This window comes from Mustela nigripes, chromosome 12 (assembly GCF_022355385.1).
Source record: "Mustela nigripes isolate SB6536 chromosome 12, MUSNIG.SB6536, whole genome shotgun sequence".
Classification (NCBI taxonomy): domain Eukaryota; kingdom Metazoa; phylum Chordata; class Mammalia; order Carnivora; family Mustelidae; genus Mustela; species Mustela nigripes.
This window is the reverse complement of record NC_081568.1, coordinates 72495105-72509515: the sequence shown is the minus strand read 5'-3', so window position 1 is coordinate 72509515 and position 14411 is coordinate 72495105. Positions and strand designations below refer to the sequence as shown.

The 14411-nt window shown below is 38.9% G+C and overlaps 1 protein-coding gene across 3 annotated transcripts in view; it reads right to left on the bottom strand.

Moving 5' to 3' along the window:
- Window positions 1-2151: 2151 nt before the first annotated feature.
- PCBD2 (pterin-4 alpha-carbinolamine dehydratase 2) overlaps window positions 2152-14411 on the bottom strand; it is a 50226-nt gene continuing 37966 nt past the window's right edge. For 2 of the 3 annotated variants that reach the window (XM_059417604.1, XM_059417605.1), the window contains exons 3-4: window positions 3633-3713; window positions 2152-2403 (exon numbers count right to left, since the gene is read on the bottom strand). In XM_059417604.1, the coding sequence (XP_059273587.1) occupies window positions 2308-2403; window positions 3633-3713 (177 nt within the window). In that variant the 3' untranslated portion in view covers window positions 2152-2307. Of the gene's footprint in view, window positions 2404-3632; window positions 3729-14411 lie in introns of all 3 variants that reach the window. The other variant, XM_059417603.1, reaches the window with a different exon arrangement.

Below are 14411 nucleotides of genomic sequence, written 5' to 3'. Positions count from 1 at the left end.
TTTGGCTCAGATCATGATCCCAGCGTCCTGGGATTGAGTCCCACATCGGCTCCTTGCTCAGCAGGGAGCCTGCTTCTCCCTCTGCCTGTGCCGGCCATTCTGTCTGCCTGTGCTTGCTCTTTCTCCCCCCCCCCCCTCTCTCTCTGATAAATAAAATCTTTTAAAAAGATAAAATAAAATAAAATCTTAAAAAAAAAAGTTTTGCTTTTTCCTCTAAACAAATTTCTAAGAAGCACCAATGATGCATCTCCTGGCAGTCACAGAAACTGGGCGGCTCTTGTCCCTCTTCATATGGAGGGTGTACTCCATATCCACAGGGTAAACTGACCCAGCCAACAGACCCAGCCAAGAACTGGCTTTGGAGAGCTCAGACTCCCTGTCCCATTTCCATATGATTTCTCTGACTGGGGCCCCGGTTGGGTAGGGAGGGGAATGTTTGCTTGTTTTAACATATGGATTTTTCTGGTCTCTGAAACAAGGTGAGTTACACAGAGATGATCTCTGTTAAATCCTGGTACCATAATGCTTCAAGAGATTAACACACCTTCTTTGGACAAATATATATATATATTTATATATGTATTTATTCTTTAAATTTATATTCTAATCTTATTACTAAGTACATTCCATGGGGTGCCTGGATGGCTTAGGTGGCTAAGCATTTGCCTTTGGTTCGGGTCATGATCTCAGGGACCTGGGATCCAGCCCTGCGTCGGGCTCCCCGCTGGGCAGGGAGTCTGCCTCTCCCTCTGCCCCTCCCCCCGCTCATGCTTTTCCTCTCTCTCAAATAAATTAAGTAAAATATTTCAAAAATTAAGTTAAGTTTTAAAAAAGATTAATACAATCCTGGGGCACCTGGGTGACTCAGTCGGCAGAGTGTCTGACTCTTGGTTCTGGCTCAGGTCATGATCTCATGGTCATGAAATCAAGTCCCACATCAGGCTCCACACTCAGTGTAGAGTCTGCTTCAGATTCTGTCTCCCTCTCCTTCTCTCTCTCTAAAACAAATAAATAAAATCTTTAAAAATAATAAGTACATTCCTGAGTTTCTTCAAAGAAACACTGGCATTTTAATTTTTAAGTAACAGATTACTTTATATTCCATTTTACTCCTATCAGTGACACACAGAATATAAATAGAGCTCATTACGGGATAAAAACTCAGTATCTTCTTTTTTTTTTTTTGACTTTTTTATTCATTTATTTGACAGAGACGAGAAATCACAAGTCAGCAGAAGTAGGCAGAGAGAGAGGGGAAAGCAGGCTCCCCGCTGAGCAGAGAGCCCAATGTGGGGCTCAATCCCAGGACCCTGGGATCATGACCTGAGCCGAAGGCAGAGGCTTAACCCACTGAGCCACCCAGGCACCCTGAAAACTCAGGAGCTTCTAACTTAATGGCCATTTAGACCCTCAGTTCAGGAGTTACAAACTGCATATGATTTTTTTAAATGACCCTTAGGAAAAAAAAGAAAAAAATGACCCTTAGGGCACCTGGGTGGCTCAGTCAGTTGGGCGACTGCCTTTGGCTTGGGTAATGATTCCAGGGTCCTGGGATTGAGTCCCATATCAGGCTCCCACTGCTCTGTGGGGAGCCTGCTTCTCCCTCTTCTTTTGCCTGCTACTTCCCATATTGTGCTCTCTCTCTCTCTGTCAAATAAATAAATACAATCTTAAAAAAAAAAAAATGACCCTTAGTTCCTCCTAATGCAGAGTGTCAAATAATGATCTGGCAAGTTGGTCACTGTGATGGTGAATCCTTATATTGCCCCAGAGGCCACTGTTTTCTCCTTCAACTCCCTCTCTGAAAAAGATAAAACAAGATAGCTTACCAATTTTCTGTAATCTAACTACTTAAAAAGCAGCTACACTCCAAATCAACTTCAGCATCGTAAGAATTGTTATAGCTGTGTTAAAACCCTTTACCTACAGAGTTCACCATTCTTCTTCTACTTTCTAATTATTCTCCAACACAATGTATTGGTAAAGTCACCATCATCACTTGAATTTCTGGGTTATAAAATGTGTGCATACTCCCTCATCCCAATTTCTGGGCTTTAAGAATGCTATTTCTCCCGCTGAATATTACTAATGTAATTCCCTGAGTTGGTTTACCTTATATATATGATTAGAAATAATGAGAAATCCTCAGGCTCAAATTTAAATCATTTTGTAATTAAGAACTGATTGTACAAAACACTGTTCAAAAGATGAGCTTAAACTGACAAGCGAATTTGTTCATGTGAACTTCCTTCCACATACATGATGGCTAAGACGTGCACCGGGTTTGACACGCATTTTAGAAAAAAATCACACAGAAGCGGCTGCTTTTTCAATAAACTTGGCCAGTTTCACATCTCTCTTGGTCAGTCCACCATAGTCGTGCGACGTTAGGGTTATCTGCACCTAAGAAACACAGAAGCAGCTGCAATTCATGGTTCTCATCTTGGGTGGTTCAGAAATCAATCTATTCTTCAACATTTACATCTGACAACTGGGGAGATTAAATGATTTACAAAATACTACGTTATGAATAAGTACAGCATTTCCAAAACCTAATGAACTCCAGGTACACAGTCTGCTTCAGGCTGGGCCCAGCACCTGCCCAGGGACAAAAAGGCCCTCTCATGTGAAGGACAATTCAGCGGCCTGAATCTGAAATCTTGTCTCTCAAAAAAAAAAAAAAAAAAGAGAGAGAGAGAAAGAGAGAGGCTAAGGTTTCATTTTAACTCCCATTACTTTAATTACATAACTATTTTCAGGCCACTGAGAAAGACCAAGCTATCAAATGTAGTATCTTAGCAACTACATTCAGAAAAGCCCATTTCTAAATTAGGGAAGTGGGTCGGAGGTGGGGTGGAGGAAAACACTGTGGCTTCTTGAAAAATCAATTAAAAAGCACAAGCAAAATTATGGACAAAGAGAGGCAAGTAGGAAGGAAAAGTTTATCATGGTACCTGCATATTCTGAACTATTCCAATAAATCACAAGTACATCAGGGAATGTTCTCTTTTTCAAAGAGACTTTTTAAAGAGAAAACAGAACCACACAGAAATCTAGATGACAAGATTATTTCAAATGGCATATGACCATAAAGGCAAGGACATTTGGGGTGGGGGTGGGGGAGACCATGATTCTTCTTACTGAGAAGAATCTACTTAAAATTTTTTTAGCCTGCTCTTTGTCCTAAGAAGGCCAGTTCCTACTTAGAATGTAGAATTTAGTAAACAGTTGTTTTTAAAGCACAGTTCTTGAGCATAATTATTTCAGTAAGGTAAATAAGGCCGTATCTCTCTTATTTGCTACCATAACTTTCAAAAATTTATCTTAGGAGGGTTTAACATGTATCTACATTTTAATTCAGGAGCCTCACTTGGCCCAAATGGCTCATATTAGTTCCAGTAGATGACAGGCATGAAAATAAAGAGTTTGGTCACTGATGTCTTGAGCAGATTGGAAAATTTGTTACTAATTTGCAATCATACCCAGGGATCCTTGAGGAAAGAGTAAGAGATGCTTTCCTAAGCACTACTGATCACACTTGACACATGGCTGCTCTATGAGGATAACAAGGAAGAACAAAGTTTCTCAAACTCCATAGCTCAGGTGATCCCCAAATAAGGCAATTTAGTTACCTTGTTGTACACATTGAACCATTCCGGGTGATGATTCATCTTCTCGGCTTGCAGGGCGACTCGGGACATGAAGCCAAATGCCTGCACGAGACAAAGCTGAAAGTGATTAGTGGCACTGCCTTCTACTCTGGACCTGCGAGCAAGAGAGAGAGACCAGAACAATCCAGCCAGATAAAGACAAGGCTCAGATCCTTAGGGAAACCTGGAGAAATCCAATAGGAAGGGGACTGCTCTCCACAGAGCTGGGGTAACGGTGTAGCAGGACCGTGACCTGCTGCTCAATGGTGAAAAACAATCAGGCTCAAATAAACAAACCAGGAAATTGGTCTCACCCAGTGACCTGTCTGGACTATTTAATTGTCCTCAGGACAAGACTTGCCAAAATAGCACAGGAGTAATTTCCCTTCAACCAAGTGCCCTGGATCTCACTACCTGGCCCCAAATCTTAGGGGCTACTTTTCATGTATCCCCACTCCCTTTGTGTTTGGTTGTTGGGTTGCTAACTAACGCATCAATCCCAAGACCATGGGAAAAAAATCTTACTGAACAACATCTCCCATCCCAGCTCCCAGACAGGACAGAAGGGGATAAGAGACTTTTTTTTTTTTTACATCTAGAGTCAAACAGGGAAGTCTGCCTTGCCTGCTCGGGGTCTCCTTGCTATTGTCCCCATGCCCTATGGAACAGGAAGCCTTTGCTCCTCCCCGAGCAGAGAATGGAGGACTCAGGCACACACCTAACTGTGGACCTGTAGGGCTCTATCTTCATCCACAGAGAAAGTACAAACCTAATTTTGCTAATCAGAAGGCAAACTTGTCCTGAGAGTATGAAAAGCTTTTTCTCTTTTGCTTGCTTTCCAATTTTTATGAAGGTAATTGCAAACAATAGGAGAGTCTGTCTCTACTGTGTCCAGAAGGCAGAAATACTTGGTGAGACTCTAAGGTAATGGTACAGTAACTACAAATTTACAGTGGAATTCACAGGGCAGTAACCACTGTAGCCACATAAATAAATATTTAACTTCACAACCCCTATCCAGAAAAGCTGGAGTGATGGTAGTTGAACTGTTTTCTGAATCACCAAACTGACATTAGAGCACATTTCCAAGTTAAGAATGAGAGGTATGGAAGACGCCATTTTAAACCATTCTATGTTATTCATAATGGTTCTTATGTCAGAATAATTTTATTTAGGAAAAAGACTCTCATTTTGGTCTTTAATTAAAGGCATAAAGGTTTTTCCCTGTCAGGATAAGGAAGAATATTCAAGCAAAATCCATGTATGGAATTATCAGTGGAAAACAATATTCACCCCCCCTTCCTCTTCTCATCTCATATTCTGATCTATAGATTGTGCTAAATGTGAAAGTCATTTAATTATTCAGAGTTAACCTGCATTAAACTATGTATAATGAGAATTTTTTAGTCTATTTGCCTCTAGTGCCTTATTCCTGTTTAGCTTTAAGACTTCCAAAAAAGTTAACCACAATCTCTGAGAAAGGGTAATGGAGTCATTAAGGGCATAGGCTTTTGAGCCAGGAAGGCCTGAATTCAAATTCCCATGCTACAGCCTGTCGTGTGAGCCTCAGTTCTCTGTTCAGTAAACTGAAGATAATAATAAAAAGCTCATGCATTCATCCTAATAAAAAATGAGATGGGGATATAAAAGCACTTAGCATATCACTTGGCCCAGAGTAAGAGACCAGTAGTGGCAGATACTGCTACCATATGCTGCTCTGGCGAGGCTGCACAAGGTATATGCATCACACACACTGTCACAAAATGTAACGATAGGTGAAAAGCCCTAATAAAATAGCCTTAAGATTCTAAGACTCCAGTTGCTGTCTCCCAGAAGAATGGTGCTTTCCTATCCCACATACCATAAATACTCAAACCCACACACCAGACAGAGATCACACACTACAAGGTAACACCCTGATGCACGCTGCCTGGGGAAAACACCTTAATGACAAGGTATTAGGTGGGCAAAGTCAGTCATTACCCAAGTTCTATGGTCACAATTTGTTTGAACTATGCAATCCTAAAGGTCCAAAGTGAGGCTTGGCATCCCTTACTATTTCTCAAGAACCAAGTGGATCAAGGGGATGATTTGAACAGAGTCAGAAGTGTTCCTCAAAGCTTTGATTACCAGCATGCTATCAGCACGTTAGCAAAATCTACTCTATCACAGATAGGGCTTAAAAGAGAACACTCCTGAGCCTGGGTGGCTCAGGCACTTAAGCATCCAACACTTGATCTCAACTCAGGTCTCGATCTCTCGGTGCTGAGTTTGAGCCCTACAAATGGGCTCCACACTCAGCGTGGAGCCTACTTAGAGAGAGAGGGAGAACAGCCACATCCGAAGAGTTACACTGATCAAAGAAAAACCCTGGGCGCCTGGGTGGCTCGGTCCATTAAGCATCTGCCTTTGGCTCAGGTCATGATCCGAGGGTCCTGGGAATGAGACCCACATCGGCTCCCTGCTCAGTGGGGAGCCTGCCTCTCCTCTTCCTCTGCCTCCCACGCTAATAAATAAAATATTATCAGCTCTCTCTCTAATAAATAAAATAAAATAAAATAGCCTTCTACCATATCTACATAAAATGTAAAAAGAAAAAAAAAGATACTTTCAAAGATCCTCCAAACTTATGTATTCCTCAGCTTTACATATTTCCCTTCAACTGTCATCTACACTTGCATTTAACAAAATATCATAAGCCTAATAAACCACTTACACAGGATCTACTCCTAATTCTCCCCAAGGGAAAGAACACTTGCTCCTGCTCTGGGTGCAGGGAGAAATTTTCATAATCCTTCTTCCATATAACAGAACTAAATAGTCCCCAAAATATTCATTTTTAAATCCACAAATTAAAAACATTCACAACAAAACACATTCAAATTAAAGTATAAGTATTTCTGCAAGGAACTGAAATGAGAGGATAGGAGAGGGAAAAAAGCAAAACCTCAACAGGGAATTTTGATTATCTGACATTAATAAAGAAAGAATATTACTTAACAGCAAAACTGGCAGATAGTGAAAAGCATCTGTCCCTTCTTTCCAAGATTTCTTTTTTACAGCCCTAGCTACTTATTCTCAGGAAGCCAGTTGGAACCTACAGGCCTTAAGCTAGCTAAGACTCCAGGCTTTCTAAAACCATGTCATCAATGAAAACTGCAAAGAGCCTGAGGCAGAATACACACCACTAACAATCCAGCAAGAAGCTGAGGGGCCAGGACTAATAGACAAAAAGAAGCAGAAGTCAGCAAGAGTTTATAAGAATTAGGAAATAAGTAGAGAACACAAAGTACATCTAATATACATGTAACTTTAGTGAATAAGAGAACAAACACAGAAAGAAATGAGATACATAATTCAAAAATTTTTTCTAGAAATAAGATATTTCAATCTATAGATTGGAAGAATTCAACCATTTCTAGACATCCTAGTGAAGTTAGGGAATTTGAAGATTAAAAAATCCTTATGGCATTTAGTCAAAAAAATCAATTCACCTACAAGGAATGAAAATAATGTGGCTGACTTCAAACTTCCACATACCAGCACTGAACAAAAGAAGTCAGAGAAACAGTGCCTATAAAGACTTTAGGAAATCAAAGTGCAAAGAATTTTATACCCAGCTAAACTGTTTTCAAAACTACTACAAGAGACATAATTTTTAAAAGACATTAATTCAGGAAATAATTCCCCTTCATCCCTACTAAGGAAACTTTTTTTTTTTCCCCCAAAGATTTTATTTATTTATTTGACAGACAAGAGATCTCAAGTAGGCAGAGGCAGGCGGTGGAGGGGGGGGGAGCGGAAACAGACTCCCCACCCGGTAGAGAGCCCGATGCAGGGCTCCATCCCAGGACCCATCATGACCTGAGCTGAAGGCAGAGGTTTTAATGTACTGAGCCACCCAGGCACCCCAAGGAAACTTTTACTAAAGGATGAAATACAGGTAACTAGAGATGGATGGAGCAACGATATAAAAGTTATCAGCAATGAACAATTCACTCAGGTCTAGGATTATACTTAAAACAATGTGGGGATTGTAGTCACTGAATAGAATGCAAATGTTATGAACTATTAAAAGATGTGGGAAAAAAAAAGAGAAGAAATGGGGATGGTAGATGAAAGTTTAAAAAGCCTGAAAGCTAGAAGATCCAAAGCATATTTCAAGGTGTAAAACTAAGCACTAGAACTAAAAATATAGTAACAAAACTGCATGGTGAAGGGAAAGTAAGAGAAAGTATGAGTTTAATTTTGACACTGCTTAGTGGGGAGACCACTATCTAAAGAAATGTTATCTAAAGAAACAAGATTAAGTTTACCTTGTAGAATTATAGGTATAACAGCATCCCCAAAATTCACAATTAGGTCAAAGAAAGCACAATTAAAATGAAGCAAACAAAGCACAGCCAGGGCACCTGGATGGCTCAGTAGGTTAAGCATCTGCCTTCAGCACAGATCATGATCCCAGGATCCTGGAATCCAGTCCCACATCAGGCTCTGTGCTCAGCAGGGAGTCTGCCTCTCCCTCTGCTCCTCTGCCTCCCACTGCTCATGTTCTCTCTCTCACTCTCTTGCTAAGTAAATAAATTTTTTAAATCCTAAAAAAAAAAAAAAAAAAAAAAAGAATAGAAAACACAATTTCACATCATGAAATTGTTTTACAAGACCAAACATCTTTTCAATCAATATATGTAAAGATCCATATTCCAACTGATTAAAATAAAACTTGGGATGCCTGTAGAGCATGCAACTCTTGATCTCGGGCTTGTGAGTTCAAGCCCCATGTTGGGTATGGAGATTAAGCAAATAAAACTTTAAAGAGAAAAACAGAAGAAGAAGAGGTAACTTTACACGGATCACAAAGCAAAACTCAACTGCTGAAAATAAAAAGACACAGGCAAATGTAAAAAAATTTTTTTAACTTATAAAAGTATATCCACAATGAAAACTGAATAATTCTGAGTATCTATACTGCAAGTAACACAGCATCAAAATCAATGAGGCAGAAATGACAGGAAATATAAGACAAACAGAAACATTCATAGTAGAAACTTTAATTTCCATTTCTTAACCCATGGCACAGTAACCAAACAAAATCAAGAATATGGACTACTTATCATTTAAAAGGCAGATCCAACTGGGGCGCCTGGGTGGCTCAGTGGGTTAAAGCCTCTGCCTTCAGCTCAGGTCATGATCCCAGAGTCCTGGGATGGAGCCCTGCATCAGGCTTTCTGCTCAGCAGGGAGCCTGCTTCCCGCCACCCCTCCCCCCGCCTGCCTCTCTGCCTACTTATGATCTCTGTCAAATAAATAAAATCTTTAAGAAAAAAAAAAAAGGTAGATCCAACTATATACTTTCAACTCTAAGCAATAAGACAATATCTTTTTAAATATCTACTTGACATTCACAGACACTGAACACATATTGGCCCACAAAGAAAATCTCAATTTCAAAAAGAAGAAATAGTGCTGACAACATTCTCAGTTAAAATTAAAAACAAAACAAAACAAAGCAAAAGTAGCAAAAAAAAAAAAAGTACTACCTGGAAAAGTTCTTTTTTTTTAATATTTTTAAAAAGCTTTTACTTATTTATTTGATAGAGAAAGAGAAAGAAATCACAAGTAGACAGAGCAGCAGGCTGAGATAGGGGGAAGCAGGCTCCCCGCCAAGAAGAGAGCCCGACGCGGGACTGGATCCCAGGACCCCAAGACCATGACCCGACCCAAAGGCAGAGGCTTAACCCACTGAGCTACCCAGGCGCCCCCCTGGAAAAGTTCCTAAATCCTTCTTTTAAAGTCTTAATTCAGAGAAGAAATCAAAACCTAAACTGAATAGAAATTAATCATGTATGCAGGACATACAGGACACACATAAAGTAATAATCAGAATAAATACCCTTAAATAAAGAACGTGAAAGAAAATAAATAAATAAAAATAAACTTAGGGAGAACAAGAATGAATATAAATAATGAGAACAGCAGATGTAAATGAACAGGAAAGAAAAAAATGGCAGAACCAATAAATCCAAAGGTTGAAATAATTATGTAACAGAAAATTGGTTACTCCATTTAAAGACAAACAAAAGGCAGGTAGAAAAAGCACAGATAAATCAAAGAGAAAATGAGAATAGAGAAGTAACTACAGATAAAAGAAATTTCAAAACATTAAAAAAATTTTTAAACAAATGCAATATTTATACAAATAAATTTCAAAACATAAGTAAAATAGTTCTATAAAAATTATCCAAAAAATTTATCAAAACTGACCCCAGAAAAGAAAATCATAAACAGGAGTGACACCAAAAAGTAACAGTTCCTAGTCATTTCACAGAGAAATTCTACAAAACCTTGAAGGCAGAGTTAACTCTACACGAATTCAACTGTTCCAGAGCAGAGAAAAAGACAGACATTTTCAAATTAGTTTTATAAACTACCATAACACTATCCCCAAATTCCCTCAAAGATAGCATGTAACAATGAAAGTACAGGTTGTTTCATATTAAGTGAAATCTTAATAAACAAAAACCAACAATACACTAAAAAAGCAAAGTACCATGAGCAAATGGGATTTATTCTAAGAATGCAAGGAACATTCAATATAAGGAATATATTGATATAACTCACATATCAATAAATCAAAAGAAAAATTATATAATGAGTTCCATAAATCCTGAAAAGATATTTGATAAATTCAATATTTCTTATTTATTAAATCTCTTATAAAATAAGAATTTATGGGCCTCTCTTTTTTGTGGTTATCAACTGTTTTCTTTATTTTTAACAAGTAAGGAGTACAAAAATTGCTTTATATTTGGAGGGTTATAAAGGAGCATGTAACCACAGCATCAAAATATACATTCCAAAATTGGCTACATGGATAATCATGACTGTTCATAAAAGCAGCAGATAGGAAGAATCCAAGTTGGACACCTCTTTAAATAGAATATATTCTCAGCCCAAAAGGTAATATTATTCTTAAAAGGAAAACACTAGACGATTCCTATTAAAGAATTAAAAAAAAAAAAAAAAGCCTTTTATCCAAACAATAACTAAGCAGAAAAATATCTTGGAAGAAAAGATTCCATCTAAAGTGGCCCCTAAAATTATCTAGGAGTAAATTTAGTAAGACATATATGAATTCTACAGGCAGAAGACTTTAAAACACTACGAAATAACAGGTAGTTCTTATTACTTTAAAATTTTTCTCTGTATGGCAATAAAAACCAACAAAAAAAATTAAAAGACAAACAACAAGCAGGATTTCCTGTACATATTTCCTTGGCATATAAAGAACTCCACAAATTAATAAGAAAAAGATCAACCACCAAATTTTTAAATGGCCAAAGGAGATAAAAGGTGACAAATGGGAGCAAATGGTTCTTAAACATAAAAACTGCTCAGACTCATACATGATAAAAGAAGCACAAATTAATACTAACTTTTACATCAACTATACCTCAGGAAAGCTGCACAGGGTGGGAAACTAAGTTAAACCTATCAGTTTGGTAAAGATCAAAAAGTCCTGATATTGCAGGAGAAAAAGCACTTATACATCATTACTCTGGAAGAGAATTTGACAATATCCACCAAAATAAAAAATGTCTGTGCCAGAGGTGCCTGGGTGGCTCAGCTGGATATGCATATGCCTTTGGCTCAGGTCATGATCTCAGGGTTCTGGGATAGAGCTCTGCTCGGTCCCTACCGGTCTGCTTCTCCCTGTGCCCCTCCCCTGGCTCTTGCTCACGCCTTTTCTTTCTCCGAAATAAACAAAATCTTAAAAAAAAAAAAAACAACAAAAACGCCTGTGCCTTTCAGCTACATAATCTCTCTTTTAGGAATTAGTCCTGCAGGCACATTTATACCTGAATTACAAGCCTGGTCACCGCAGCGGCACCAGGGTGGCAAATCGGTTGAGCCTCTGACTCTTGGTTTCGGCTCTGGTAGTGATCTCAAGATCAGGAGGTTGAGCCCCATGTGGGGCTCCACAATCAGCACAGCTGGGATTCTCTGCCTCTTCCTCTGCCCTTCCCCCCACACCCCCACCCTCTCTCATGGTCTCTCTCTAAAATTAAAATATCATTTTAAAAAATGGGTCACTGCAGGGGCACCTGGGTGGCTCAGTGGGTTAAGCCTCTGCCTTCGACTCAGGTCAGGATCCCAATGTCCTAGGATCGAGTCCCGCATCGGGCACCTTGCTCGGCAGGGAGCCTGCCCCTCTTCACCTCTGGCTGCCTCTCTGACTGCTTGTGCGCCCCCACGTTCTCTCTCACTGTGACAAATAAATAAATAAAATCTTTAAAAATTTAAAAAATGAGTCAATACAGCACAGCTTGTAAGGGCCCCAGATTTGAAAAAGCCAAAGGATCATCAGTAAGAAACTGATTAAATACAGGATGGTCCATTTATCACAGGAATACTATGTAGCCATTAAGAAGAATGAAGAAACTATTTGCTAGGAAGACCTCCAAGATATATTACTAAATGAAAAACAAATGCATAACAATAGTCTGTGCATTGTAAAAAGGAGAGGACACTATATGCTTTAATATCTCCGCAACCACGTATGAGAGATCGGTAACTGGGAGCGACAGTGGCTGGAGAGAGGAAACTGGGTGGTTGAGATCAGGGACCACAAAGGACTTACTATACTCTTTGGTGCCTCTGAATGTGCCACTAAATACCTGTCCTACTTTTAAAAATTAGTTAGGGAAAAAAACAAAGATGCCATGCAAATGAAGATCTCACTCTAAGGGGAACAGAGATACTACAATGTACGTAACCTGGTTCATATTAAAATATTTTGGCTGATGTTAACTTCTTAACATACGCCTACCTGCTTAGGTGGGTTTTTAGTGCCAATTTACAGCATAGTTTGTCCGTGAGCCATGTTCTGCTGAGCCACGGCCATTTCAAACAAACATATGGCCAACAAATAACATATAATGGCTGATAATAGTTTCAGTCTTTCCTCTATTGCAAATTACAAACATTTTATGAACAAGTCAATGAATGCATGATGAAGTATGACTTTTTAAGTCACTCTGCCATGTTAAGGAATGTAAGCATTACAATCATGGTAAATTGGGCCAATGAAGTTTGTCATTTGGAAATCTCCAAACCATCAGCAATTAAAAGATTTTTCCATGAACTCCAAATCAAGTATTCCTAGGAAACTTTAACTTCTCTTAAAGTTCCTTTTGTTTCATTTTATTCCATGAAAATGTGAAAGACTATCAGATGCACAAAACCAAAACAAAAACCATGTATCAATCTGTGAAATGTTTAACAGCACCCTGAATTTAAAACGCAGCTTCAGTCCAAATAGCATGTATGGCTTATTAAAGTTCTAAGACTTTAACTTCTAGCACATATTTACAATACGAATCTTTCATTACTCCCAGCAATTATCTTTGATATAAGTTCTTTAAGTCTGCTGCCTTTTATATTTTGATTATAGACTCTTTTAATTATGCACTAAAAAAGAACATAGCTCCCACTAAGAAAATGAGCACCAGTGACTCCAAAGTAATTTCCCCAGTACAATCTCCATTAAGCCTCTAAATACTTCCTTTACTAATTCAATGAATTAGAACTCCATTGTTTATGAATCACCTTTATGTTTGTAGGCCTATAACTCTTCTTTTATAAAACACAACTGCTATGGAAGGAAATGATATTTACATCTGATTAGAAATAAAAACACTATTACATAAATCAGCTTGGGCATTTCTTCACGTCTTGAAACATGATCGGCAATTTAGTCTAATTGGTGATCAAGGAAACTATCTTGTGATCAATTAAAGTAATTACCAGATTCCGGCAATACAACCTACCTTAATTTCAGCTAGAGTCTGCACTTCTTCAACTTTAATTAAAAATAATGAAAATTATTAAGCAAAATGCACGGCAAGATCATTGCCAAGCACGCACATGTCATAGGACAGGACCTTCCCGTTGGTGACTGATCGATCACATAAACACTGCTTGGTACACCAAGGAAAGGCATACTTTGCCCCAGAATATTACATGACTCACCACGACTTTCTCATGGAAAACAGTTAACCGTTCCAGCCACTGCAAAGGGAACATAAGATACTAATTTGCCGGCAACAGAAGAATACTCTTGCGTAGGAACTCAAGAACTGTGAGGAACAGACCCAACCAAAGATGGAGTTGTTCTGTGCATTTCTTCTCCAGAATATCACTCGTGTTTTGGGCACACTGGTCAACTGCAGAAACGGTAGGGTCAGAGACAGAGACTGAAACATCCTAGCGCTGCTATTATTCCTAGCTATGTGACCTCAGAAAGCTCACTTAACATTTGAAATTATCCTGACTTTCCTAACATGTAAAAATGTAAAAATGGAGTATGTACCAGGCATTCCATCAGGAGCTCAGTTAATGCTAGTGATTATTATCATGAACAACACTTTAATTCTATAGCGTCTGAAGCCTGGACAGGAAGAATTCCCTTCCAAACCCAGCAGAAGAACCATTCAAGACCAAAGAAATCCACCCCTGCAAGGACGAGAAAATCCGAAACATGCTAAAAACTGTTTCTCTAAGTGGGTATCCTCACAGAAAGACTTCCAGTGGAAATGGTAATTTGACAGTGAGCATCTGCAGCCAAGCAGGTGACTCCTGTGTCCCTGAGGAGCCAGACTAAAGACCTTACCTGAGGACCGCCCCCTAGGCTGTCCAGTATGTGTGTCTGGGGACAGTCACTACTCCCACTAATCCCAGGCCCCAGATCTAGCTGCCACCT